General features: G+C 36.5%; 1 protein-coding gene across 2 annotated transcripts in view; it reads left to right on the top strand.

The window, feature by feature from the left end:
* Positions 1–23,132, top strand: part of adgrb3 (adhesion G protein-coupled receptor B3) — a 187,934-nt gene that overhangs the window by 152,103 nt on the left and 12,699 nt on the right. For both annotated transcript variants that reach the window (XM_053479702.1, XM_053479701.1), the window contains 6 exons: positions 976–1,102; positions 4,494–4,597; positions 4,730–4,832; positions 18,165–18,315; positions 19,875–19,944; positions 20,066–20,132. In XM_053479702.1, the coding sequence (XP_053335677.1) occupies positions 976–1,102; positions 4,494–4,597; positions 4,730–4,832; positions 18,165–18,315; positions 19,875–19,944; positions 20,066–20,132 (622 nt within the window). The remainder of the gene's footprint in view (positions 1–975; positions 1,103–4,493; positions 4,598–4,729; positions 4,833–18,164; positions 18,316–19,874; positions 19,945–20,065; positions 20,133–23,132) is intronic.

The raw sequence follows: 23,132 nt of genomic DNA, 5'->3' as shown, positions 1-23,132 counted from the left end.
CTTTAACATTTAAAGTTGTAAGGGGAGGAAAATAGATCCTGAAACTGTTTTTACATTTAAATAATGTGAATTTATTGTACTATGTGATGTATGTTGTAAATACCGCATGAAGTAGATGTAGGAGTAATGAGAAAAGGTGTTTTCTTTCTACTTGCTTGGCATAAGACAAGAAAACTGGATCCTACCATCCACTCTTTTCTTACAGGGAGGTTCGTTTTGAATAATACCACATTTACAAGACTTGGGGGGGAGAAACGAACGTTTTACTGCAGAGATCATCACGGCTGGCAGTCCATGTTGATTTTAAGATCACTATTCGGTTACGCTTTTATTTAATTAATAAGTTTTTTTTTTTTTGTCGGAAGCTGCGTTGCGCGCGTCTCGCCCTCCCCCGCTCCGCCTGTAGCAACGACGGAGCCCAGGATCCGCCTGATGCCGTTCCGCTGTTTCCACGGCGAAATTCTCCTCCAGGAACCATCTAATAGCTGTTAATTGGAATTTTCAAGTTAAAAAAAAAAAAAAAGCTTAATCCTAATGTAAAAATAATACTAATCAAAAGCAAGGTCAGAAAAGGAGTGGGGATAACGAGTAAAGAAAAAGCTGCGGATCTGCTCCCTGTTTTCGTTTGAAGAAAACCCGGTAATGAATCGTTTTTATTTTTCATATACAGAGAGGTACTTTAAGAGGTGTCTTTAGGGCCAGATGAATCCGCATGGAGGAATTTATTCAGCCTGCTTCAGCACCGAGTCGCGTTCTTCTTTCGCATTTGCTCTTTATGTCTCTGTCCAGTTTGACATGGTGCTGATTTGTCTGTCGGCGTTTTCACCTCGTCTCAGACATACCTATATACATTAAATTAGTCATGGCGTTATTGTTGTTGTTTTGTTTTAGTTTTTTTTAAACAAGCTAGCAAGCTTGTTAATCCCGAGCCACGACTCCGAATTAACCCATCTCTCCTTTTTTTCTCTCTCTCAGGAACAATTCATGGGGAAGCTGGTCCTCCAAAGGATGTAAAACAGTGCTTACAGATGCATCCCATACAAAATGCTTATGTGATCGCGTGTCTGCCTTCGCCATTTTGGCTCAACAACCTATAGAATTAGTAAGTATACTCTCTGCCTGCGGTTTCGTCCTAAACAGATGTAGCTGTAGATCTGTGTGCGCATGAGAACATTGCTAAGGATTGTAAATGCTTTAATCAACGGTGTCGGTGTTGATTCTCATCGCGTTCTGACTACGTACATACAGGAGAACGTGTGTGCGTGATTGTGCACGCGCGTGTGTATGTGTGTGCGTGATTGTCTGTGCGCGCGCGCGAGAGAGAGAGAGAGAGAGAGAGCGCGCGCGTGGGCGCATGATTCGTACCCCTGCCTGCCCACGAATTTGAATATGTTTTGTTTAAGTATCTTAAAACACCACGACATTTATATAACGTTTTATTCCCCTACAACAAACCAGCTATGGTTATTACACGAAATGGGTTTCAAACAGGACTTGATGTGTAGCATGCCTGTAGCCATGGAGTCAGCATTGGAGGGAGCAAATCATCAGTCCCCAACAACCACCCACAGCACTTTTTTTTTTTTTTTTTTTTTTTACAATATTGTACATAATAAAATTGTATTGTAATGCATTGCTCCCTTTTTCTTTAGTTCTCTTTTTAACCATGTCATTATGCTGTCTTGACCATCAGTATTTTTTTACTACTTTTCTCTTCTCACTCACCTCCATGTCACCTGCTCTTCCTGCCCTGTAAACATCCTGTCTCTATCTCCATTCTCCTTTTCTCTCCCTGTGTTTCTGTACCCTGAATGCACCAAAGTGAAAGAAATTAATATTATCAATAAAAAAGTGGTGTCACTTGCCATGATGTTCCGAAATTTCTATCATCTCCCTAGTACTCATTTTCTCATTGCTCTCAAGTGCTCTTTCTCATACCCCCCCTCCCCCCCCAAAAAAAAAAAAACAGGCGAATGCCAATGCTATCCTTCCTCTTTCTCATGATAATACTCACTGTGCTTGAAAGTTGACTGTAGGAATACAGCTTGCACATACAGTTATTTACACAAACACTATTAGTACTATACAGTACAGAAATACATGAACAGTAGTGATGGGGATCACCAGGGACCTTCTGATAAGATGTTACTATACCTAGGTGCTAAATCAATTTGTATTGCAATTCTATGAGTATCACAATTTTAAAAATGGTCCAGATTTGACTTTTTTTTTTTTTTTGCCTTTGCATATTTTGTTAAAATTCTTAAAGTTAGCAAGTAATTTTTCCTACCACCCACAGTAATGTGTTGTGTAAATAGAGAAATTGCAAGATTTTACTTCTTCAAATGCAAACATACTGTATATAAATGTAGGGTTATTTAATTTTATGATACAAAAGTATTGTGATGGACAACTGAATTGATTTTTTCCCATCTCTAATGCAGTGCAACATAAATTATTAACACTCATATTTTCAGTGGGATTTTTGGCAAATACAATGTAATAAAGACATTAACATTAGTTGCACCCATGTGGTTGGCCATGTGGATAATAATGATATGATCGCTAACATGCTTTATTAATTTGCACTCAACAGTACTGTAGGTCAGTTTTCACCAAAAGTCAGTTTTTTCCACTCCATACAATCACTGACACTTTAAAGATAGATATTAGTTATCGTTCCAGCACAAAATAAGATGAGGTTATCGGTATCTTTTCAGGCAGGTCCTGGCTGAAGTGAAGCATTGTTATTGGTATGGTGTCAAGAACTGATAAAAATAACTTTACACAATGTTATAGAGCGATTGATTAATTGTACCTACCCACAGAAGTCGTGCCAAAGATTTCGAAACAGTACATCCTCCACAATCCTCACTGATCGTGCAGCAGCTTCTGCTCGTGTGCACAACACCACTTGGACACAGCGCACACAGAACTCCAGTACATCATAACCCTTTAAGCAGTAGTAATAATAATGAATGATTATATGTTAAGCTTATTTATGATTATGATTACATTTGTTAATGAATACTTTAAAAGTTGGCAAGTGGTTGCTGGTCTTATGGCCTTAACATGTAGAACAAATGGTATATGTAATGCAGACAGGGCCAGATTTTGTGATTCTGATCATTGCAGTACATTGCTGACATATCACTGCAACTAGCTGCATTTTAGAGAGAGTTGCTGTTAGGGTAAGTTTCTTGAAAGAAGTCATAAATTAACGGATTAGAAGTGCTGCTGCACAGTCCAAAGTCATAAAACAGATACCAGGCAGCCATGTTGTAACCACAATACATAAATAGAATGTACTATGACTATATAAAGTCATATATATATATATATATATATATATATATATATATATATATATATAAAGTCATAGGACATTTTATTTATATATTGTGGTGACAACATGGCTGCCTGGTATCTCTGTTTTATGACTTTGGACTGTGCAGCAGCACTTCTAATCCGTTAATTTATGACTTCTTTCAAGAAACTTACCCTAACAGCAACTCTAAAACACAGTGGACCAACACCAGCAGATAATAAGGAACCCCAAATTATTATAGGCTGGGAAACTTCACACCGGGCTTCAAGCAGCTTTGATTCTGTTTCTATTCACTTTTCCTCCAGACTCTGGGAGCATTTTTTTCAAATAATATGCTAAATTAAAATTCATCTGAAAAAAAGAACTTGGGACAACTGAACCATGATTCAGTTCTTTTTTTACTTATCCAAGCTAAAACACTTCCAATGTTTTCTTGGGTTCAGAAGCGGATGTATAGTAGGATACAATAGTAGTCCTAAAGATATTTCCCGAAGATGTCTGTGTGTGATGATGCTCGATGTGCTGACTCCAGCCTCACTACACTCATTGTGATTTTTACCCAAGTTATTGAATCAGCTTTGCTTAACAATCTGCTTAAAGCTGTTGTGATCCTTGTTGCCTATGTACATTTTTGTACCAGACTTTTTCTTTTGAGTCCCCCTTCAATATACAGTCACATTCTGCAAACTGCCAGCCTTTTTGGTGATGACTTTCTGTTGCGCATCGATGATTGTACTCTGGACAGTTGTCATGTCAGCAGTCTTCCCTATGCGAGTATTAAATTAGCCTGACAGATACACTGTATTTATACTGTTTGAATATTACTTAATTGAAACTTTAATTTAAATAATTTTGGATACTAGATTTTTTATTCTCTTGACCTGTACTATAAACCTCATTAAAATTATACCAAAAATGGACTGAAATATGTTTCAGGTTTTAAATTAAATTATGAAAAATAATTATTTTTTTACTGAAATGCATTGTATTGGAATCATTTTTACCCATTAATTGACCGTTGGGAGCCTTTGTAATGTTCTGGAGAACACTATGGGGTGGTTTGACTATCCTGTCATAATTACATAGTTACAAGATTTCAGCTAAAAATAAATAAACACATTTATAGCAATACATGTTTACCAAACTGTTTTCATCTCATTCACAGGATATGGAGTACTCAGGAGTCCCCTCTGTGACACTGATTGTGGGCTGTGGCCTGTCTTGCATAGCTTTGATCACTCTGGCTGTTGTGTATGCTGTATTATGGAGGTAAACTTTGTTTAAATGTTATTTTGTTTAAAAGAGAAAATGCATTTTATCACGGATTTATCATGTGGATTTGTCTTTGTTTATTTGGGAAGTACACATTTATTTATTCTACTTTTTATTTATTTATACTAGGTACATAAGGTCTGAGAGGTCCATCATTTTGATCAACTTTTGCCTTTCAATCATCTGCTCCAACATCCTGATTTTGGTGGGACAGACACAAACACATAATGCGGTAAACTATTTTCCTTACTTTCAGCACTTTGTCTTTCTGTTTAACTTTTGGTAACGAGATAATGAAGTACTTTGCATGTTTGATTGGTCACGAATTTACATAATTAGTAAAAAAAAAAAAAGGCATTTTTTGCTGCTGTTTCTCGGGGCAAGATTAACACACACAAACTAAATTCTTGATTTTTATATCTAATTTAAAAACATACTGGAATGCCGGTTCCACTCATTGTAATATAAAGCAGTGTTAGCGTTCCACTAGGGATTATTGCTTTGAATGCAGAACCACAGTCATGGTGATACAGAAAAAGATACAAACAAAAATAAACTAAATAAAGTGTACTGTAGATTATGGAAAGTAAAGTTGTTATATAACAATTGTTCAAAGTAGCACTACCTTACATATTAAATGCTGCAAGAAAAACACATCTGGTGATGGAAACTGAGTTAAAAGAACACAGCTATTTCCTTAATGTTAGTAGAAGACCTAGTGCCATGATGATGAGGCCAGAATGAAATGTATGAAACTGACCCATCCCTAACAAATTAATCACGTACAGTAGTACTCATTTTCTCTGTCAAGCTGGCTATAGTGCAGAATACAAATTCTTTTTGTATTAAAATTATTTACCCAAATGACATGCATGTTGTGTGGTTTGGGAAATAGTGCTACAGTCACAGCATTGAGAACTCTCATGTCATCAAGAGACCAGTAGGAGTATGTTATATAAAGCAAGTGTGAACTTATACTGAATACCATACAGTAGTTAACAGATAATCGACAGTGCTGATATTTTTGGATATGATATTGCATTTATACAACTGTTCTGTAAACAAGAAAGGCCTATCAAGAAGATGACATTTTAGAGACACAGTGGTCTATTGTTCTGGTATTACTGCTGCTAGTAGAAGTAGATACAGTAAGACAAAGTCACACTCACTTTATCACACTATGTTGTCTAGCCAATTGCTCGTTGGCCAGCTGGCTAGCTTGCTCACGTCTAACATTCAAAAAAATTCCAAATTATAAAAAAAAAAAAAAAACCTGTTAACCATGCGAGACATTATCTGTTAGTCCTTGCCTAGTAAGTTGACCATTGTGAATATACAGGCAGGTCTTTTTGACTCTATTGGACAGAGGGACCACAATTCCTCCAAAAGAACTTTCTGTTTTCATGAGCTCGCATAAGCAGACAGGGATCCAGTGTCTGCAAAGACCATAGCACATGATTTATATCATTTTCATGCACATCAACCCAAACAATGACCTCTCATGCCCTGTAGATGGATGCAAAATAACTTTGTATTGATTTGCAGTGACCTTTGTACCTAAGCAGCCAAGTGAACCCAAACCATTCCAGCAAAACAGCACAAACAGAGATATAGGATCTTCCTTTACTGTAACAGTCAAGATTTAAGGCCTTTCTTTTTTTTTTTTCGATGTATACCTCACATGAACCCGCCTACATGTTGAGAACCTGTTTCTCAAAGATGACTCATCTGACCATATCTTTTACTGATATCTTCTCTTTATATCTTATTGCTAAAATCACTTTAATTACTGTGGAGCAGTCTTTGTGCCATTTACTTTAATGAATCTCTTCAGTTAGATGTTTTCTTCTTGAAATCTTGATCAAAGTCAGTTGCATAATTGTTCACAGTGTTTGGAAGTATATTGGTTTCTCTAACTGTTTATTCAGGTTCAATTAATGTTTGGTTATCCCTATGTGTGCCTGATCAGTGCCATCTCTGATGTTTCATTACATTCCTCTCACCAACAGGGTTTGTACGTGAAAATTCTGGGAAAAAAATAGAGAAATATAAAATTTAGGTTTTAAGTTTTTAAAATGATGATTGCTTGAGCGTGTGTGTTTTTAACAGGGCTCTGTTATGGCTCTGTCCAACTTCACCTCACCTTATAACTTTATATTAGAACTCTGGATATGGTGGATATGTTGAAGACCTGGGTGTTTTATGGTGCTATTTTGGATTAGCTCTGAACATGTTCTCTTGGTGTTCTTCTTTTGGCTGTTCGTATTAAGGGGTTGTCACAGAGGACCATCTATTCCATACATTTACCTTGGCACAAGTTTTACACTGGACACCTTTCCTGGCACAAGCTTCCAATTTGTGTTCGGGCTTGGGACGGCACTAAGGATGTCTTGCAGCCTGGTGACTAGGTTTTTGGGCAATGGCTGATTACTGCACTGTCAGTGCCAATTTCTAAATGTTCTTCTAATTTTCCTTTTTTTCTTTAATTGTTGAAGAGCAAAAAGCTGTCAATGGGAAAAAAGCAAGACAGTTTGGAGTTTAAAAAAAATTATCTAATTTATATCATGTGCAGCTTCAAGCAAAGTCAATAAACAATTTTGGAAAGTCCTAGAAAAGATGATGGAAAAGACAAAAGTGCGTAGAAGTAGAGATCTGCTCATGACACAAAAAATACAAACTGATCTGTAAAGCATGGTAGAGATAGGACCATGACTGTTTCATCTTTATTGATGATGTTACTCATAATGGTGTCAGCCGAATGTCCCTTATATCCAACATGACCAATCTCAAAAGGCCTTATGTGCAGTTTTAAATGGTGGACAGTTAGCAATGATGTAATCTTTGCCATGCTTTCCAACATGATTATTTTTATGTAAGAAATAGCACATTGGTACTTTCTAGGAAATCTAAGATTTATTTACTCAAGACTGTCTGCATTTTAAACATTTCTGGTCTGCCACCAAAGGTGCCATCAGCTCTGGGTGTCCGTCATTTAATCTTAACTCCAAACAGTCTTCAGTATATAGCAAAAAAAATTAAAGAAATGGCCTTACTGCTCCAATACGTTGTGGCTTGTCATAAGGTTCAGGAATGTACAGCCGTCTCTACAGTTAGATCCTAGACCGTGAGCCTCTGTTACGTTGTCTTGGTCTGTTCTCTTTATTTACATAAACCTGTGTTGCAATTATGGCTCTGAGGACATTATAAGTTTGCTCTCCATTTAATCAATCAGGGGCTCATTAGGCATGTAGAAGAGACAGCCTAAAAAGTCGGAGCGCACAACCTTCTAAACTGTCATCCATAGTCTGTCACAACAAACAAATCTTCAGATCTCTCCATTCTTTTACACTTTGTGTTGCTACTTTTATTATACATGCTGATCATCAACTTTAATTGATATTAAATGATTTTATTAATATTCCTCCAACTGGAGACTATTAGTGGTGCCTATTGATTAACCTCATCAGACCTGAATGGTCTCAAATGAGGACATGACATTTTCTCTCAACTACATCATCTGTATATTGGTGTGCAGCCCTTATATGACGACCATTCTTTTGCCAAACGTCCTTCCCTTGAAAGATATTAATTAAGTTTATAGTTCTCTGGTGCTTATAAAGAAAAACGGTGAATAAGAAATGAAAATGTACTTAACAGTAGAGTGTGGGTGCTTTGTTCATGGCTGATGCTGCCTAGAGGTACTGTACACTATGTTCCCAGTTTGTCCTTCCGTGTGGTGTGGTTTTTGGTTACTTAATTGATTACTGTTTGTAACAGAAGTCCAACATGAGAGCCTTTTTAACCATGATCCTTCAGGGGTGATGTGTGTCTGTGTGTGTTGAGAGCAGAGACAGACAGCTTTCGACATGTGTGTTTTGGACTGTCGCTTCACTGCTTTTATTAATGGTGAGAGAGTTGATGCTAGTCTGGTTCTATCTGTCTCTTTTCCTAAAACACCACCATGTAGTCGTCCCTCTTCAGAAGGGACAGCATCAGTATTGGACCCAGTGGATTCATCTTGCCTGGATGAACCAGCCTGTGCCAGTCCGTTCTCCTGTCTCTCAGGTAATCATACAGTGCAATGAAAGAGCAGCTGACAACAGCAAACATTGCACAGATATGACTCCCACGGGTCTCTCCAGCATGTAGCCGGAAGTGTGCTGAATGAATTGTGGCTGAGCTCAGGCTACAGCCTGCACTGTCTCCATGGTGCTGTATCTATGACTGCCAGTACATTGCATTTATTATTAGCTCTCTCACTCTTGTTCATGTCCCCCTCTTCCTCTTTTCCTTCCCCACAACATGTGAGGCCAGTGTTTGTATATATCATATAGGTCCCCTGTTTATTATTCTTTTTATACATAGACCTATTTTCTTTCTGGTATAGTGAGGTTAGGTCTAATGCAAAAATTTTTTTGTTTCCTATTCTGTGTGCCATGCTTGCCCACCCACAATTGGGGCGTAACAAGGCAGGGAATGTGACGTTAGTAGCACAGTGTTATTTTCAGTCCCATTCTGGGTTAAAATTGAGCTGACGTTATTTGAACAGACTGCCGTTTTTCTATTTAAAGGGAAATGTTATATTTTAGTCCACGGTTTGTATGTTTGTCAATTCAGATACCTTTACCTGGTTAATGTTTTTACCCTTCCTAGAGCAAAGACACAAGATAGATCATCCTGCAGATTTTCATTGAAAAGTTGTTCATCAGTTAATAATACATTATTGACATTATCTGAACCTTTTTTTTCTTTATTAGTTTTTGACTCCAGTCATTCATGTGGTATTGTCTTTCACATTCGAGTTTATGAAGGTAATATTTAACATAAGAAAGTGGTTTCCTTCATTAAAAAACCAACCATAGCTCATGGAGGAATACCGAGTTTGTGCGACTCTGCAAGCTCTTACTGCGTCATTCTGCGTGACAAATCTAAAGGCTGCACGTTTGTGATGCTCTTTTCACTGTTACAAATATTATGATGTCTTTTTTAGTATGCTGACGTGTAAATTTACCGTGAAGCTCAGGGACTGCAGAGATGAGCAAGCACCACAGCTCATGATGTGACAGTAACTCATCCTGACGTTCCGACTCGAGAGGAAAGCAACATTTTGTTGATTGTTCCTTGTTCCTATGGCAACCTATACTCTGCCTTTCTGTCTACTAATGCAACAAGCTGCTATTAAAATTTTCATATTACTGAAGGTAGAGTAGATATGCGAAGCATCTACTTTGCATTAGAATTTGTTTTCTTTTAATAAAGCCAGATGTATATTCTGGAAAAGCTTAGTAAGAAATACTAAGCATTAAAAACATTTTTACATACACACAAATGTAATCATCACTATGGATATAATAAAATATATTTTGTATGGCTCAAGGCCTTGGTACTATTTAGAGATTTAAAATGTCTGTTATTAAGCAGGCTTTAAAAAAAACCTATTGCCATTGTTTCAACAATTCTCACCCTGACATTGTCAGCATCAGCTGCTTTGGACTTAAATCACACGGTGCAGTTCCTCTGTTGCCATAGATACAGATATGGTAGGCTTAAGATCTCCAGCAGCATGCACTCAGATTTCAGAAAGGGCTCAGCAGCCAGTGGCACCAGTTCAACACAAGTTCAGTTAGAGGTCTAGGTGAGAAGTTAAGTAGTAGGTCAGGGGTAATGTTGCCCTCAACCATAGGGTCTTCATTTAAAATCTAAAACTATCAAAATGTAGAATTTCATTTGCACAACAGTGCGGATGTGTTTATCTTGCCAAGTGTTTATCTTGCCAATTGGACTTATGACCTTTTACACTGCATATGGTGCATTTTACTTTTGCTTATTATTTCCTATATGCATAGTACTAGGAATATGTGACTGTCTTGACCTTATGAAGACATTTGGTTGATCCTAGGAGAGAAAGAGCTTTTTTTTCAAAGCCAAGCTAGGTTTAGGCATGTGTCTGTGCCTGTATGTATGCATGTATGAATAATAGATAGATACATAGTTTGGCTTACGTGTACACTATTATACCCAGAAAAATTATGCTCAAATGGGACACTCAATATTTGACCACTGAAATCACAATTTATTGTTGGTTCGAGCTTTGGTTGCAAGATTAACCAAAAATGTCTGCATCAGTTTTGCCATCTGTAATTACCAGAAGACCATATGGCAGGGACACCAGGGTGTCTAGGATGCTATGAGCCATGGCTTTTAGTCAGCATCCATGTACAGTAGATTATTATGTAAAGCAGCAGTTTTTAGAAAGCAAAACAAATTGTTTATTTTATGTTTTGTATTATCAAAAGCAAATGACAATACAGAAAGATGACAAATTAAAGGAAAAGCCACTTTTTTCAATTGACAGTTTATGCTAGCCAGCTTATTTCATCCTGCTCTGATATTGTGGGTCACTTGTAGAACAGTTGTTTTTTCTTGCATCACATTATTGCATTGTTACAACTGTTTGCGTACTTTTAACCAAAATTTCCAAATTTCTATATAGAATTAAAGTGAACATCGTCCAAGATTCTTTTCCTGATCTACAGTAGGCATAGTCAATTCCCACCCATCTGTTAGGGCACTCTCCTATTAACTACCAACAACTATAGTACCAACCAGGGAGAGTGTCACACTATCACATAGTGATAGTGATACTCAGAGGAAAGCACTATCCGGACCTTCAGCTTGCGTGAGCTCACACATGCCCATGATTAACTCATGTCACCATGATTGATCTGAGAGTGCAGATAGGCCATTCATCTCCGAGGGAGTGTGGCCTATCTGCTCTCTAGACTGCTGGCTATGGATCGAACTTGGGATCTCCGGATGATAGGATAGACACTTTACCGTTGCACTGCTTGAGGGCGAAAGTGAACATTTAACATTTAGATTTGGCAGATGCTTTTATTTAAAGTGATTTACAAATGAGCTGAGCGGATGATGGTTAAGGTCCATGTTCAAGGACTCAACCTAATGGGAATATTTCATTGATTAAGGAGATTAACTGTATACTCATGTCTATAAGTATATGGACATTGACACAATTTTGTACGCAGTACGCCACCACAATACAATCAAGATGTAAAGTGTACACTTTCAGCTTAAAATGAAGGGGTTTTTCAAAACCATTTCCTCAATCCTTTAGGAATTACAGCTCAAAAGCTGTTGGGAAACTGATTTATAAAATGTTTCATGGCCCAGTGTTTCCCTTAGCAGTAGATTCTATTCTTAGTGGTAGCTGACAGTAGTGCTAGTACCAAAACTCAACTCAGGAAACTCAACTTTAGCTTGGGCTTATCTTTGTCACATTTCATAACTTTTTCTTCTATTGTCCCACTTAGGCATCGTTTGGCATTTTGGCTAATTTTAGCATACAGGGTGCACACCCACCAGCTCCACTAGAGCTGTTGCTATGATACCACTTTCACATCTACACAGGATACAGTTAAATTTGTCTAAATCATGGACACTGCATTGTGTTTTATTTAAAGACCATAAAGCTTCTTCTTCTGTTAAAATAAAAAAATAAAAAAAAAAACCTGCAGTAAAAGTCTAAAATTAGCCCTATTTTTTCTACAGTATTACCTGCTCAAGACACATTTTCCAGGCCAAGATGACAAAAGTTGCTCACTTGCGTAAGAACCCAACCAATCCGTCAAAGCTGGCCAAAAGAAACCCTTCATCCCACATACAGTATGATCATGCTGTGTTCAATAATGAGGGCAGTTCCCAGGTCTGTCATATTAGGTGTGCATCCTACTGACACAGCTAATCTGTATGCAACAATTCAGTCATAAAATTAAAATCATGATTTTATTCGACTTTTGCTTTTAGCATCTTGTTTTTTAATAAAAAGCTGTATCTTAAAATTCTTCACAATTGCTCTAAAAACGCTTTTGGCAAACCTGTTCAACAATATGAGTTGTCATGTGTTCACAAGCGTTTCATGAGTGATCTCATTATCGAACCTAGCCATTTCAGAGTGCGTATGGAGAGGAGGGGCTATTTACAGATGGGTCCGTTGTCAATTAGTTTTTAAGGGGGTGGGGGTTTGGTGTTGAGCGAATCAATGTGCTGTGTGCAAATTTACAATAAAATAAGATATAACCTATCAATATGTTGCAGTCAATGTTGCTATTGTGACACACTGACACAGAAATCAATAAATAGGCAATAGTGAAGGGGGTTCAGTTTTATATTATGCATGAATAGACAAAACAAAATAAATCAGAAGTATATTAATCTGAACAAGAATGCTGTGTATGTAATCGAAGTATAAAATGAAATTTACAAAGATATATTCAATGCCTTCATTTAAATTTTCAGTAACCAGAGCGCATTTTGAACTGTTGTACCCTAGGAGCTATTTTTAGCTCATTAGCAATTATGAATAAAAAAAAAAGCCCCATACAATATAATATTCTTAATAAAAAAGCCTTTTCATTATTTAAATTGTAATTGTTATAAAAGATTCAAATTTGTCAGTTGAACTTTGTACACAGGAAAAAAGTTAATTTTCCATGTAAAATCAAAATTACAATGTTGGCATAAATTTAAAATAAATTTTTTGAAACTAAAGCTCATTTTCTCAAAACTCTTCCTTTGGGCCAAAACTGCACAAATCTCTTATATTCCCGCATTTCAAACCAAGTTCTCTCTTCTCAGAACTGACTTTTTCTTTTTTTTACTTACAGTATATAAATAGGTCTTGTTGAGCCTTGAGTTTATAATACATACTGTAGAAATATTTTGGTTTCATGAGGCAACGTTAAATATTCTAGTGTGTGTAGAATTACATTATTTTTTTATATTTAATGAAGTTTCAATTTTCTTTTTGACAGGCTGCAGTTTTACAGTAAATATAGGAAATACCGTTGCCATAATGCGCTAAAGTAGTGTATTATATATATATATATATATATATATATATATATATATATATATATATATTATAAATAAATTCCAAAAGGTAATTAAGCAAATCTTTGTTACTGGTAAATAAATGTTTGTAGGCATGTTGCAAAAATAACTAATAAATTCATGTAAATAATAATACAAATATATATATAATAAATTAGTCTGCATCTGGCCTCTGATCCTAATCAGACACATAGACATAACAAGCCATATTTTCCCCAGCCAGTCAGCATATTGGTATATTGGCTGCTTGAATGATGAATCCAGACCTGGCGGGTGTCTGTACCAGGATCACCACATGCCTCTTCCATTGCCTGGAGTCGGGTCGTATGTGCATGAGGTTTGTGATCATATACGTTCCAACTCCAGGCTGAAAACAAAGTTTTTCTATTGAATTGAGTGAGAGGGAGCAGGGTGCCAGATAAAGAACTGAAAATCTTAAGTAGATATTGAACCAGTTGTGGACCTGCATGATGATTAATCATACAACTACAGTGACTCATGGGACATTTCCACCACACAGGCCAAGGACATCAACTGTGGCACAGTGACCAATAATGCTCATTCCCTTCCATCTGGTTTTGTTGAGATTGAATCCCACCTCATTAATGAAGATATACTAGTGCACATACTAGTTCCTCCCAAATAGCAAATGACAGATTAAGTTTCTCCATTGTTTTCTAACACAGTAGAGGTCATCTGAGATCTTGTTTATGGTCTGACAGAAATATGTATGCACTTGAGATTGAGCAACTGTAACGTGGGACTAAATGGTCATTTGAGTTTGGCATATTGAGTTTGACCAGTGATTTCTATGTGAAAAAAATGAGGCTTGAGTATAAAAATTATGCTAAATGCTAAGACTTTGTGTCAGTGCACTAAAATGTGATTTGGAATTGCTCTTTGAATGAACACAAAGTAAATGTGCTTAGAGTTTTTAAGAAATAGTTTTTACTATTGTGTGCACCAGTTTTAGTGTGTAACCATTTGAAAAAGTCTGTAAGATATACATTTTTAAACTTTTATAATATATTTTCTTAATAAGTCCTATTTTACCTATTAAAGAAAAGCATTTGTAATATCACACAAACACTATGTGCATTATTTGCTTTATTTAGCTTGAAAATTGTTATAATTGACAATTTTTGCCATGCCTGCTTTTGCAGTTAAGGGGTTTTTTTTATTTAAAAATAATGGATAAGAACCATTAGAGGTAACAACAACTTTTTTTTTTTTTTTTTTTTCAAAAGACTAATTACTAAAAAAAAAAAAAAAAATGTTGTTAACTGTAATGGTTCTCATCCATTATTTTATATTTTCCTCTCTGTGGCATACATATTAAACACATATAAATGCTCTCTCATTTTTCTCTTACTACCCAGCCAAAAGAAATCACCGTCTGGATTTAACTAAGCAAATCATCAGGAGCCTTTTATTGGATAATTACTGCAGTGATTAATATGTTTCAGCTGACAATAATGTGTTTAACCCTAACTGATGCAGTGAGAAGCTTCTCATTAATCAAACACCGATATCAGAAGACCATCCCATGGCAAAGTTTGGCAAAAAAAAAAAATAATAATAATGATCGTGATTTAGTACTGTTAAAAAAACAACACCTACACTAGCTGAAAAAAACCCAAGAAATTGGGGCTAAACAGGTGTGTAGCCTTGAGAAACTACTTATCAGTGAGGGTAATTTAAAAAAAGGCTTCAATATGCTAGAAAGAACAAAAAATAGACTGTGGAGCGATGGAAAGAGGTCTTGTGGTTTGATGAGTCCAGATCTACACTGTTCCAGAGTGATAAGATAAGATAAGAGTAGAGGTGGATGAAATGATGCACCCATGAGTGCCTCCTCGTGCCCACCATACAAGCCTGTGGGGTCAGTGTTAAGATCTGAGGTTGCTTTAGGGTTAAGCAAGATTAAGTGTCTAAAATGATAAGCTGACTATATTAATATACTGAATGAAATATACTGAACTTTATGCAGTGGTCCGACTCTCCCATCATCAGTACAAGATCTTGGAGAGAACTTAATGTGACCTTGGACAGAACTGTGGCATAAGCTTTCCGAAACGATGCCACAGCAATGTATGGCACAATCAAAAAAAAAAAAAAATAGAAATGGTGTGTGTGACTTTTTTTGACCATGCTCCGTATTGGATCCATAATACGTAGCTCATTGTCAGTCAGTAAATTAACTATGTTATGCACATTGTTATGGACATACAGATATTTATACATACAGGTTTAATGTATGTTTTTAATGTAATTATCTCATTAAATATAATGGTAAACTGTTTATAAAAATAAGAAGTAGTAAGCCAGGTGCGTCCTACCACTAAAATTAAGGGTCAAAGCAAGGACAATTGCCAACTATTTTACCTGTAAAATGTGTTACCCAGTCTACCCAATTTTTAAGCTTTGCAACTAGCAGATATTTTACACTGAAGGTATTTAAATAGCCATTTGGTCTATTGGGAAGGAACACTGTTTTTGTCCTTTTTACTTGTATGAAATGTACACAAAATCATAGAATGACTCATTTAAGGAAAATGAAATGATTCATTATCATATTCACAGAGAGTACAGGCAGGCTGAACATTAGGTCTAAATATGTGCATGAATTGCTTTGCCAGATACATCAAAAGAACTGTCTTCCTTGACTTTATTAGTGTAACAGTATTAGTTGGTAAAGGTGCAAACTTTTTTCCAGTTTATCTTCCTAAATTCAGAATAAATGTGGATAAATATTTCCATCATGTATGGTCATGGACTGCAAAGTAGTTAAAGTAATTCTTATATTATACATAATAATTATTTTGTCCAATTTCTGAGCCAGCAAAACAGAAGGAATTTTTTAACAATGGCTATGATCATTTGGCATATGGATTTTTTTTTTTTTTTTTTACTTTTGGATTAAAGCTAAAATTGTAAAATTCTGTCACATCATAATTATGATTTAAACCTATTGTGGTGACATGGAGAGACAAAAGTATACTTACTTTACTTTTATTAACATAGTGTGAGTGTAAATATGTTAAGATTGTATGTAAGAATGAGAATATACCGCCCTTTACACAGCCGGCTGAACAGACCTGAACATTTCCGAAGTTCTGCCATTTAGGTTTTGCATACTAACCATAAGCACCATAGCCAGAAAGACTAGAGAGACCAAAGTGCGACATGAAGTAACTTGAAAAAAAAAACCTGCTGGTGTATTTTAACCACTTTGTGTTACATAGAGACAGTTCTGGAGTAAATTTCTTTAAATGACTGTGAGCAGGGCTGAAAGAAGTTTTAAGGTCTTGCCAGCACAATGTGGCAAACGGATAACAAGCCATAGAATTTCTGGGGTTGAATTCCAAATACCACTAAATGGAAAGCTATGGTATACATTCCTATGTTCCATACACCAAGTGCCCTCAATTAGGGATTAGAGAGGGATTTGAAAAAATTCAACACGGATGGTTCAGAGGCAATTCATAATTACTTGAAAGCAATTACTATGGAGACAGATTGTTGTTTAAGATGACGTAACATTATCAGTGTTTTCTTGCTGAACATGCTTCCTGAATGGTTTTGAATGTGTGTTTTGCTCTTGTATACTGTATATACAGTACTGTAGAACAGTAGCCACTGTTGTAAGCCGTTGCTATGCATGTGTGGATCCACCATATTGGAGCGGTCAAGATCGGCTAGTAAACAAATATAATGTATATGAGAGCTGCAGACTTCTCTGAAAATTGGCTGTAATTCAATTAATTTCTGAACCTATTTTGATGATTTTTGTTTCATCATTGGGCATAAAGTTTTCTATCAGACATACAAGACTGCCATTGAAATAACCATTACAGAAAGCATGCTGTATACAGTATGTGTAGATGATGTGGAAACATGCAAAAAGAACAAGTCAAAATAAAATAAAACTACTTACTAACATTCCAAAACCTCCTGTTGTATCCTTGGTTAAAATTCTTAGAGTCTCTTGTTTGTCTCTGATTCAATCATGTATGCTTGGACCGCAGCCTTTTTGTCTGATTTTAAGCTGTTCACTAAATGCATTAGAACATTGCTTTGTTTTTATGTAGTAGCCTTTTTTGTGGTTCTTTATCCCCCTAAAATGCAATTAATCCCAATGTAAATGCATTTACATGATTACAAATGTATGCCATGCAAACAACATCTTAAGTGATTCAATCACAACTCACGGCTCAAGGCCTTAAGATGTTCAGATAAATCCCCTACCCCGAATCACCCTTGATTTTCTCTCCCTGCTCAGGGTGTTGAATAAGTCTGAGACCTAACAAGCTAAGGTTCACAAATTTGCATGCAGTTGTTATATAATGGAGTCTTTTAAGCATGCCTGTTATTCAAGAAAATCATAACTAGAGAACAGTGTGTAATTCTGGACTTCACATGCCCTTAAAAATATATGGCTGGTGCTTGGTGCACTAATTGTACCATAAATCTTCAGAGTGAAACTTGTAACAAAAAGGGTCATGGAAAGTCAGTGCTTAACCTGTCATCAAGTCTGGCTGTTTCATGACTAAATATTCTCCATTTTGTGTTTCTGCAGTAAGAATAAGTCATGTTTATTGCTCTGAATGGAGTATAAAATAAAATCTCTCCCTCTCTCATGCTGTATGCACAGGGCATCTGCACAATGACTACAGCTTTTCTGCACTTTTTCTTCCTGGCATCATTTTGCTGGGTTCTGACTGAGGCCTGGCAGTCCTACATGGCTGTTACAGGAAAGGTGCGGACCAGACTCATCCGCAAACGCTTTCTCTGTCTGGGATGGGGTGAGTATCTAGCTATTCCTGTGTCTGCTTTGGTCTTTCTTATAATTATTGGCTTTGTATCATGCAGTTTGGTTATCACAGAGACTCATCATCAGTACAGAATCTTGGAGAGAAATGCAACTCTGGACAGAAATAAATGTTGTGATATTGCATAAGCTTATCTAATCGATATTACAGCCATACTCAAAGCTAAAAGCGGTTCAATGACGTATTAGAGGGTGCAACTTTTTCTTATGTGTACAGTATAATTAAATTTCCTTTGTAACCGCATTGCCATGCAGTAAATGTTAAAACATAGAAGGTAAAAAAAAAAAAAAAGAAAACAAAACCTTCATATTTAAGACTCTATCTCGGTATAGACACAAGCATAATTTAATATTACACTAGAGTGCTGATAATTTGATTAAATATCAGCCATTGTGTCCCATTTGTGCTTGGTTCCTATTCTTGTATTCCAAAGTAAATGTGCCTCATGTACTGTAGGTCCTTTTAATAATCTGTATGTGCTACCATCTAAACCAAATTACACAGCTGTGTTGGCCAACTTAGAATAATTAATTCATAGAATTTTCCTAATTTCAATAGCGATGTAACTTTTAAACTTAAATATTTAATTTCATACCAATACAAATACCATGGGAAAATATTGTGGCGTAGGCGGGGCGGCAGCTGACGACCATCATGCATTGCGGGGGGTTTGCAATGTGTTCACCCTGTTGGGGAAGGTTGTTTGGGCTGGGGGCTTCGGCCATGTTTGTGTGTGGAGTGTGTGTGACCTGTTGAATGTGTTCCGGTTTATGCTAAGGCTAAATTGGATGTGATTCTTGTGTGAATGTGCTGCTCATGCTATACATGCTGTGTGTTAAATAAAGTACTCACAGCCATTGCATTGGGCAGCAATTAAGCTCACTCATCTCTCCAACACCCTTTCTGGTGGTAAAATGCTACAATATGTAGGGCATGAAAAATGGTTATAAAATGTCATGACCATTTTCATAAATCATTCTGAACTACATTTAGCATGTTTATAACGAGGTTGAATCAGCGTGCACTTAAAAGTAACAAAATGACAGTCCTTCCAAATGTCAAGTCTAGTAAGCACGCTAACTCTAATTAAATCGCATACATTTGGGTGGCAGATTTAGTAGTGTTGCATGGTATACCTGTACTAAAAGTGCCAAAACCAGCATTTTAAAAAATCTAAACTTTTATTATACAATTGACTATGTGATCTGGCTGTTAGAAATCTTTCTCTTCAAGCCAAGCACTAAGGAAAGATGAAACTTGGAGATACTTGGGTTATAAAGGGCAAAAATAATACAAAAACATTTACATTTAGACGTTTAAAGCTACAAGCTACATTAAAAGCAAAAGATTTGGTAATAAACTAATACCAAGCGTCAAAAGTAAAGTAAAAGTAAAAGTAAAAAAAGTAAAAAGGTTTTGTGGTAAAGGCATTAGCAATGTTGGAATATACACCGCTGTTGGTGGAAGATGGTGGTTGGTTAATGCGGTGTTGCCCAAGTGCAGTCCATATCTGAGTGTTTCTCTGATTTTAGGTTTGCCTGCATTGGTGGTTGCTATCTCAATAGGATTCACAAAAGCAAAAGGCTATGGGACTCCACAATAGTAAGACTACCTCCTCTCTCTCTCTCTGTCTCTCTGCTGAAAATCCAATAGGCCATGTTAACCTAATACATTATGTGAACTGTAATGGGATTTCGCTAACGATTGGTGTTCCTTTATGCAGCTGTTGGCTCTCTCTGGAGGGAGGACTGCTATATGCTTTCGTTGGACCTGCTGCTGCAGTAGTGCTTGTAAGTGTACTCCATCATTCCAGGGTTTTTATGCTCCTTATAAATGAATGGTGTCATGGTTAAACCTTTAACAAATATTCAAACTCCCAGATTAATTTTGACAAATCATTTTAATTTTAACCTTATATTTAGCCACCAACAAAAATCTCGGAAAAAGACACCAACACATTTAAAATTCTCCTACTGGAATTATTATTCATACCAGACATTCACCATGCATTATAGCTGGACTCTGACAGTTGCACTGGTTACCCATTTAACAATGAATAAAATGCAAACTCTGACTTCTAACTTGCATGCAAACCTACTGACTTCTAACGCATTATATTGCTGCATTTTACCTCTCTAAGCTTCTACAACCCTCCACTCCTCAGGCTCGATATTGATTAGATCTTTTAGTGCTGTTGCCCCTCAGGATATAGTCATGTATGGTCATGAAAATCTAGAAAATTCTAAAAAAGTAAAAAAAAAAAAACAGCTAAAAACTTCCCGAAGTATCTAGAATTTTATCGTTATGGATGTGACATTAAATGGACATAGTTTTATGAGGAAGTACAGATTTTCTACAAAAAATGAAACACAACTGCAGTAAACATTGCATTGTATTGCAAGTCATGATGATGACTTAACCACTGTTCAGTTTAATTTGTTCTGTTTATACATTTACATTTGCACATTTGGCAGACTCCCTTATCTAGAGCAACTTACATTTTATCTCATTTTCTACACCTGAGGAATTGAAGATTAAAAGCCAAACAGGGACAACTTTGTGGTGCTGGGGTTTAAACCTTCTGATCAGTAGTCCAATACCTTATCTACCTACCTACCCCTAGACTTTAATATTTTGGAGTTGTCTGTGCAACAAGCAAGGTAGAAACGCCCTGATCAAGTGATTGCACGACTAATATTATCTATTAAATGGATTTTCAAATGTTTATAACTCCTCTCTCATCCAAATAAAAATTCATGCCAATCGGGCTGGACCAGGTTCCAGCGTTTCAGTTGAGATCATTACATGGTGCATTTTCATTCTGATTAGTCTGTTATTCTGATTATTAGTTGAATATTAAGGTGCATGTACGCACACAGAGGGTAAGTAAAAATGTTAGCACAGACTAAAAAAACGTAATCTGCCACAGAGAGATTTTAAGAGCGCTGCTTTAACACACTTGTGAGTAACAGCACAGACAGTGGAGCGCGAGTGTCAGAATATAAATTTTATTTAAGTATGGACAGTTTATTTTATAGAGGAAGTATCTAACACCAATATATTAATATTTTATTTTATCCCAATGTTTAAATAAATGGGACATTTCACATTTACATCCACATATGGATATCAGTTCACTGTCACCTACTCTGTCTCCTACAGTCAAGATTGCTTTAAATGTTAAAGTAATTCCTCTTTAAATATTAATCAGTCAAAATAAATTATGCCAAGAATGTATTGTAACTTGCTCTAAAATATCCTTTTCAAAATGACCATCTTGATTCATACAAATTCACATTTCATACAAACTTAAATAATTCTTTTGACTGTGTAAAGCTGCTTTGCGTCAATGAAAATTGCTAAAAGCGCTATACAAATAAAATTGAATTGAATTAAATTGAATTGAACATGGTGGATGATCAAACACACATCAGTTCACCCAGACCTTATTTATGTTGTGTACTATGAAAATCAATCAATAAAAAAAAAACATGTAATTGCTCTCAAAGTGAGGAATAAATGAATGCCAACCTATTCAGTTATAGCTAGAACAGATATATAAGTTTGAGGTTTTTCAGCTCGCTATCATCAGACCAGATGGAAAGTAAACCATGCAATAAGAGAGCAAAACATGACTATTGGTAAAATAATATGCAATGAAATGTTTATTCATATCCGAAGGAGGACTGAATCATTAAGATCATAACAGCTGGTTGCTCAACACAACAGCTTAGTTTACTTTTTCTTAAATGGGTAGAGCCCTTTATTTAATTTTTTAAATGATTCTTAAATGTGTAGCTTGAAGTCCTAGGGGAAGTCATGGAAAATTATTGAAATTCGTTTACCAAAACAGATACTGTATGAACCCTGTTATACAGTATGTCCTGAGTGTATTTCCTTATTTCTTGTTTTGCTATGACTAAGAGACACCAAGTCGTGGTTTTGGTGCTTAATGCTCATGCTATGATTTTCGCCACAGCATTTTTCTGTTTAAATTCTGTAAACACTGCATGTTAATATGTACAGTGCATCCAGAAAGTATTTACAGCGCATCACTTTTTCCACATTTTATGTCACAGCCTTATACTAAAATGGATTAAAAAGTTTCCTTAGAATTCTACACACCCCATAATGACAACATGAAGAAAGTTTGCTTGAGATTTTTGCAAATTATTAAAAAATAAAACAGTTGAGAAAGGGCCTCCGAGTGACACAGTGGTAAAGTGCTCGCCCTATCATCTGGAGAACACTGGTTTGATTCCCAGGTGATGCTGTAACCTCTCACAGCCGGAGGTCTAGAGAGAGCTTATTGGCCGAGCTCTTTCAGAGGGGAGGGATGAGAAGTACTTTGTGCTCCCACGTTAATCATGGCTTTACAGCCACAGGGGCGTCTGTGAGTGTGTTACGCCGCTCTTAAAGGAATTGTCTGTAGACCTCTTAGACAGGAATGTCTCGAGGCACAAATCTGGGGAAGTTTACAGAAAAATTTCTGCTGCTTCGAAGGTCCCAATGAGCACAGTGGCCTCCATCATCCGTAAGTGGAAGAAGTTCGAAACCACCAGGAGCTGGCCGGCCATCTAAACTGAGCGATCAGGCAAGAAGGGCCTTAGTCAGGGAGGTGACCAAGAACCCGATGGTCACTCTGTCAGAGGTCCTCTGTGGAGTGAGGAGGACCTTCCAGAAAGACAACCATCTCTGCAGCAATCCACCAATCAGGCCTATATGGTAGAGTGGCCAGATGGAAGCCACTTCTTAGTAAAAGGCACATAGCAGCCCATCTGGAGTTTGCC

This window comes from Clarias gariepinus, chromosome 20 (genome assembly GCF_024256425.1).
Source record: "Clarias gariepinus isolate MV-2021 ecotype Netherlands chromosome 20, CGAR_prim_01v2, whole genome shotgun sequence".
NCBI lineage: Eukaryota > Metazoa > Chordata > Actinopteri > Siluriformes > Clariidae > Clarias > Clarias gariepinus.
Note: the sequence above shows the minus strand (reverse complement) of the source record. Positions and strands in the feature narration are given on the sequence as shown.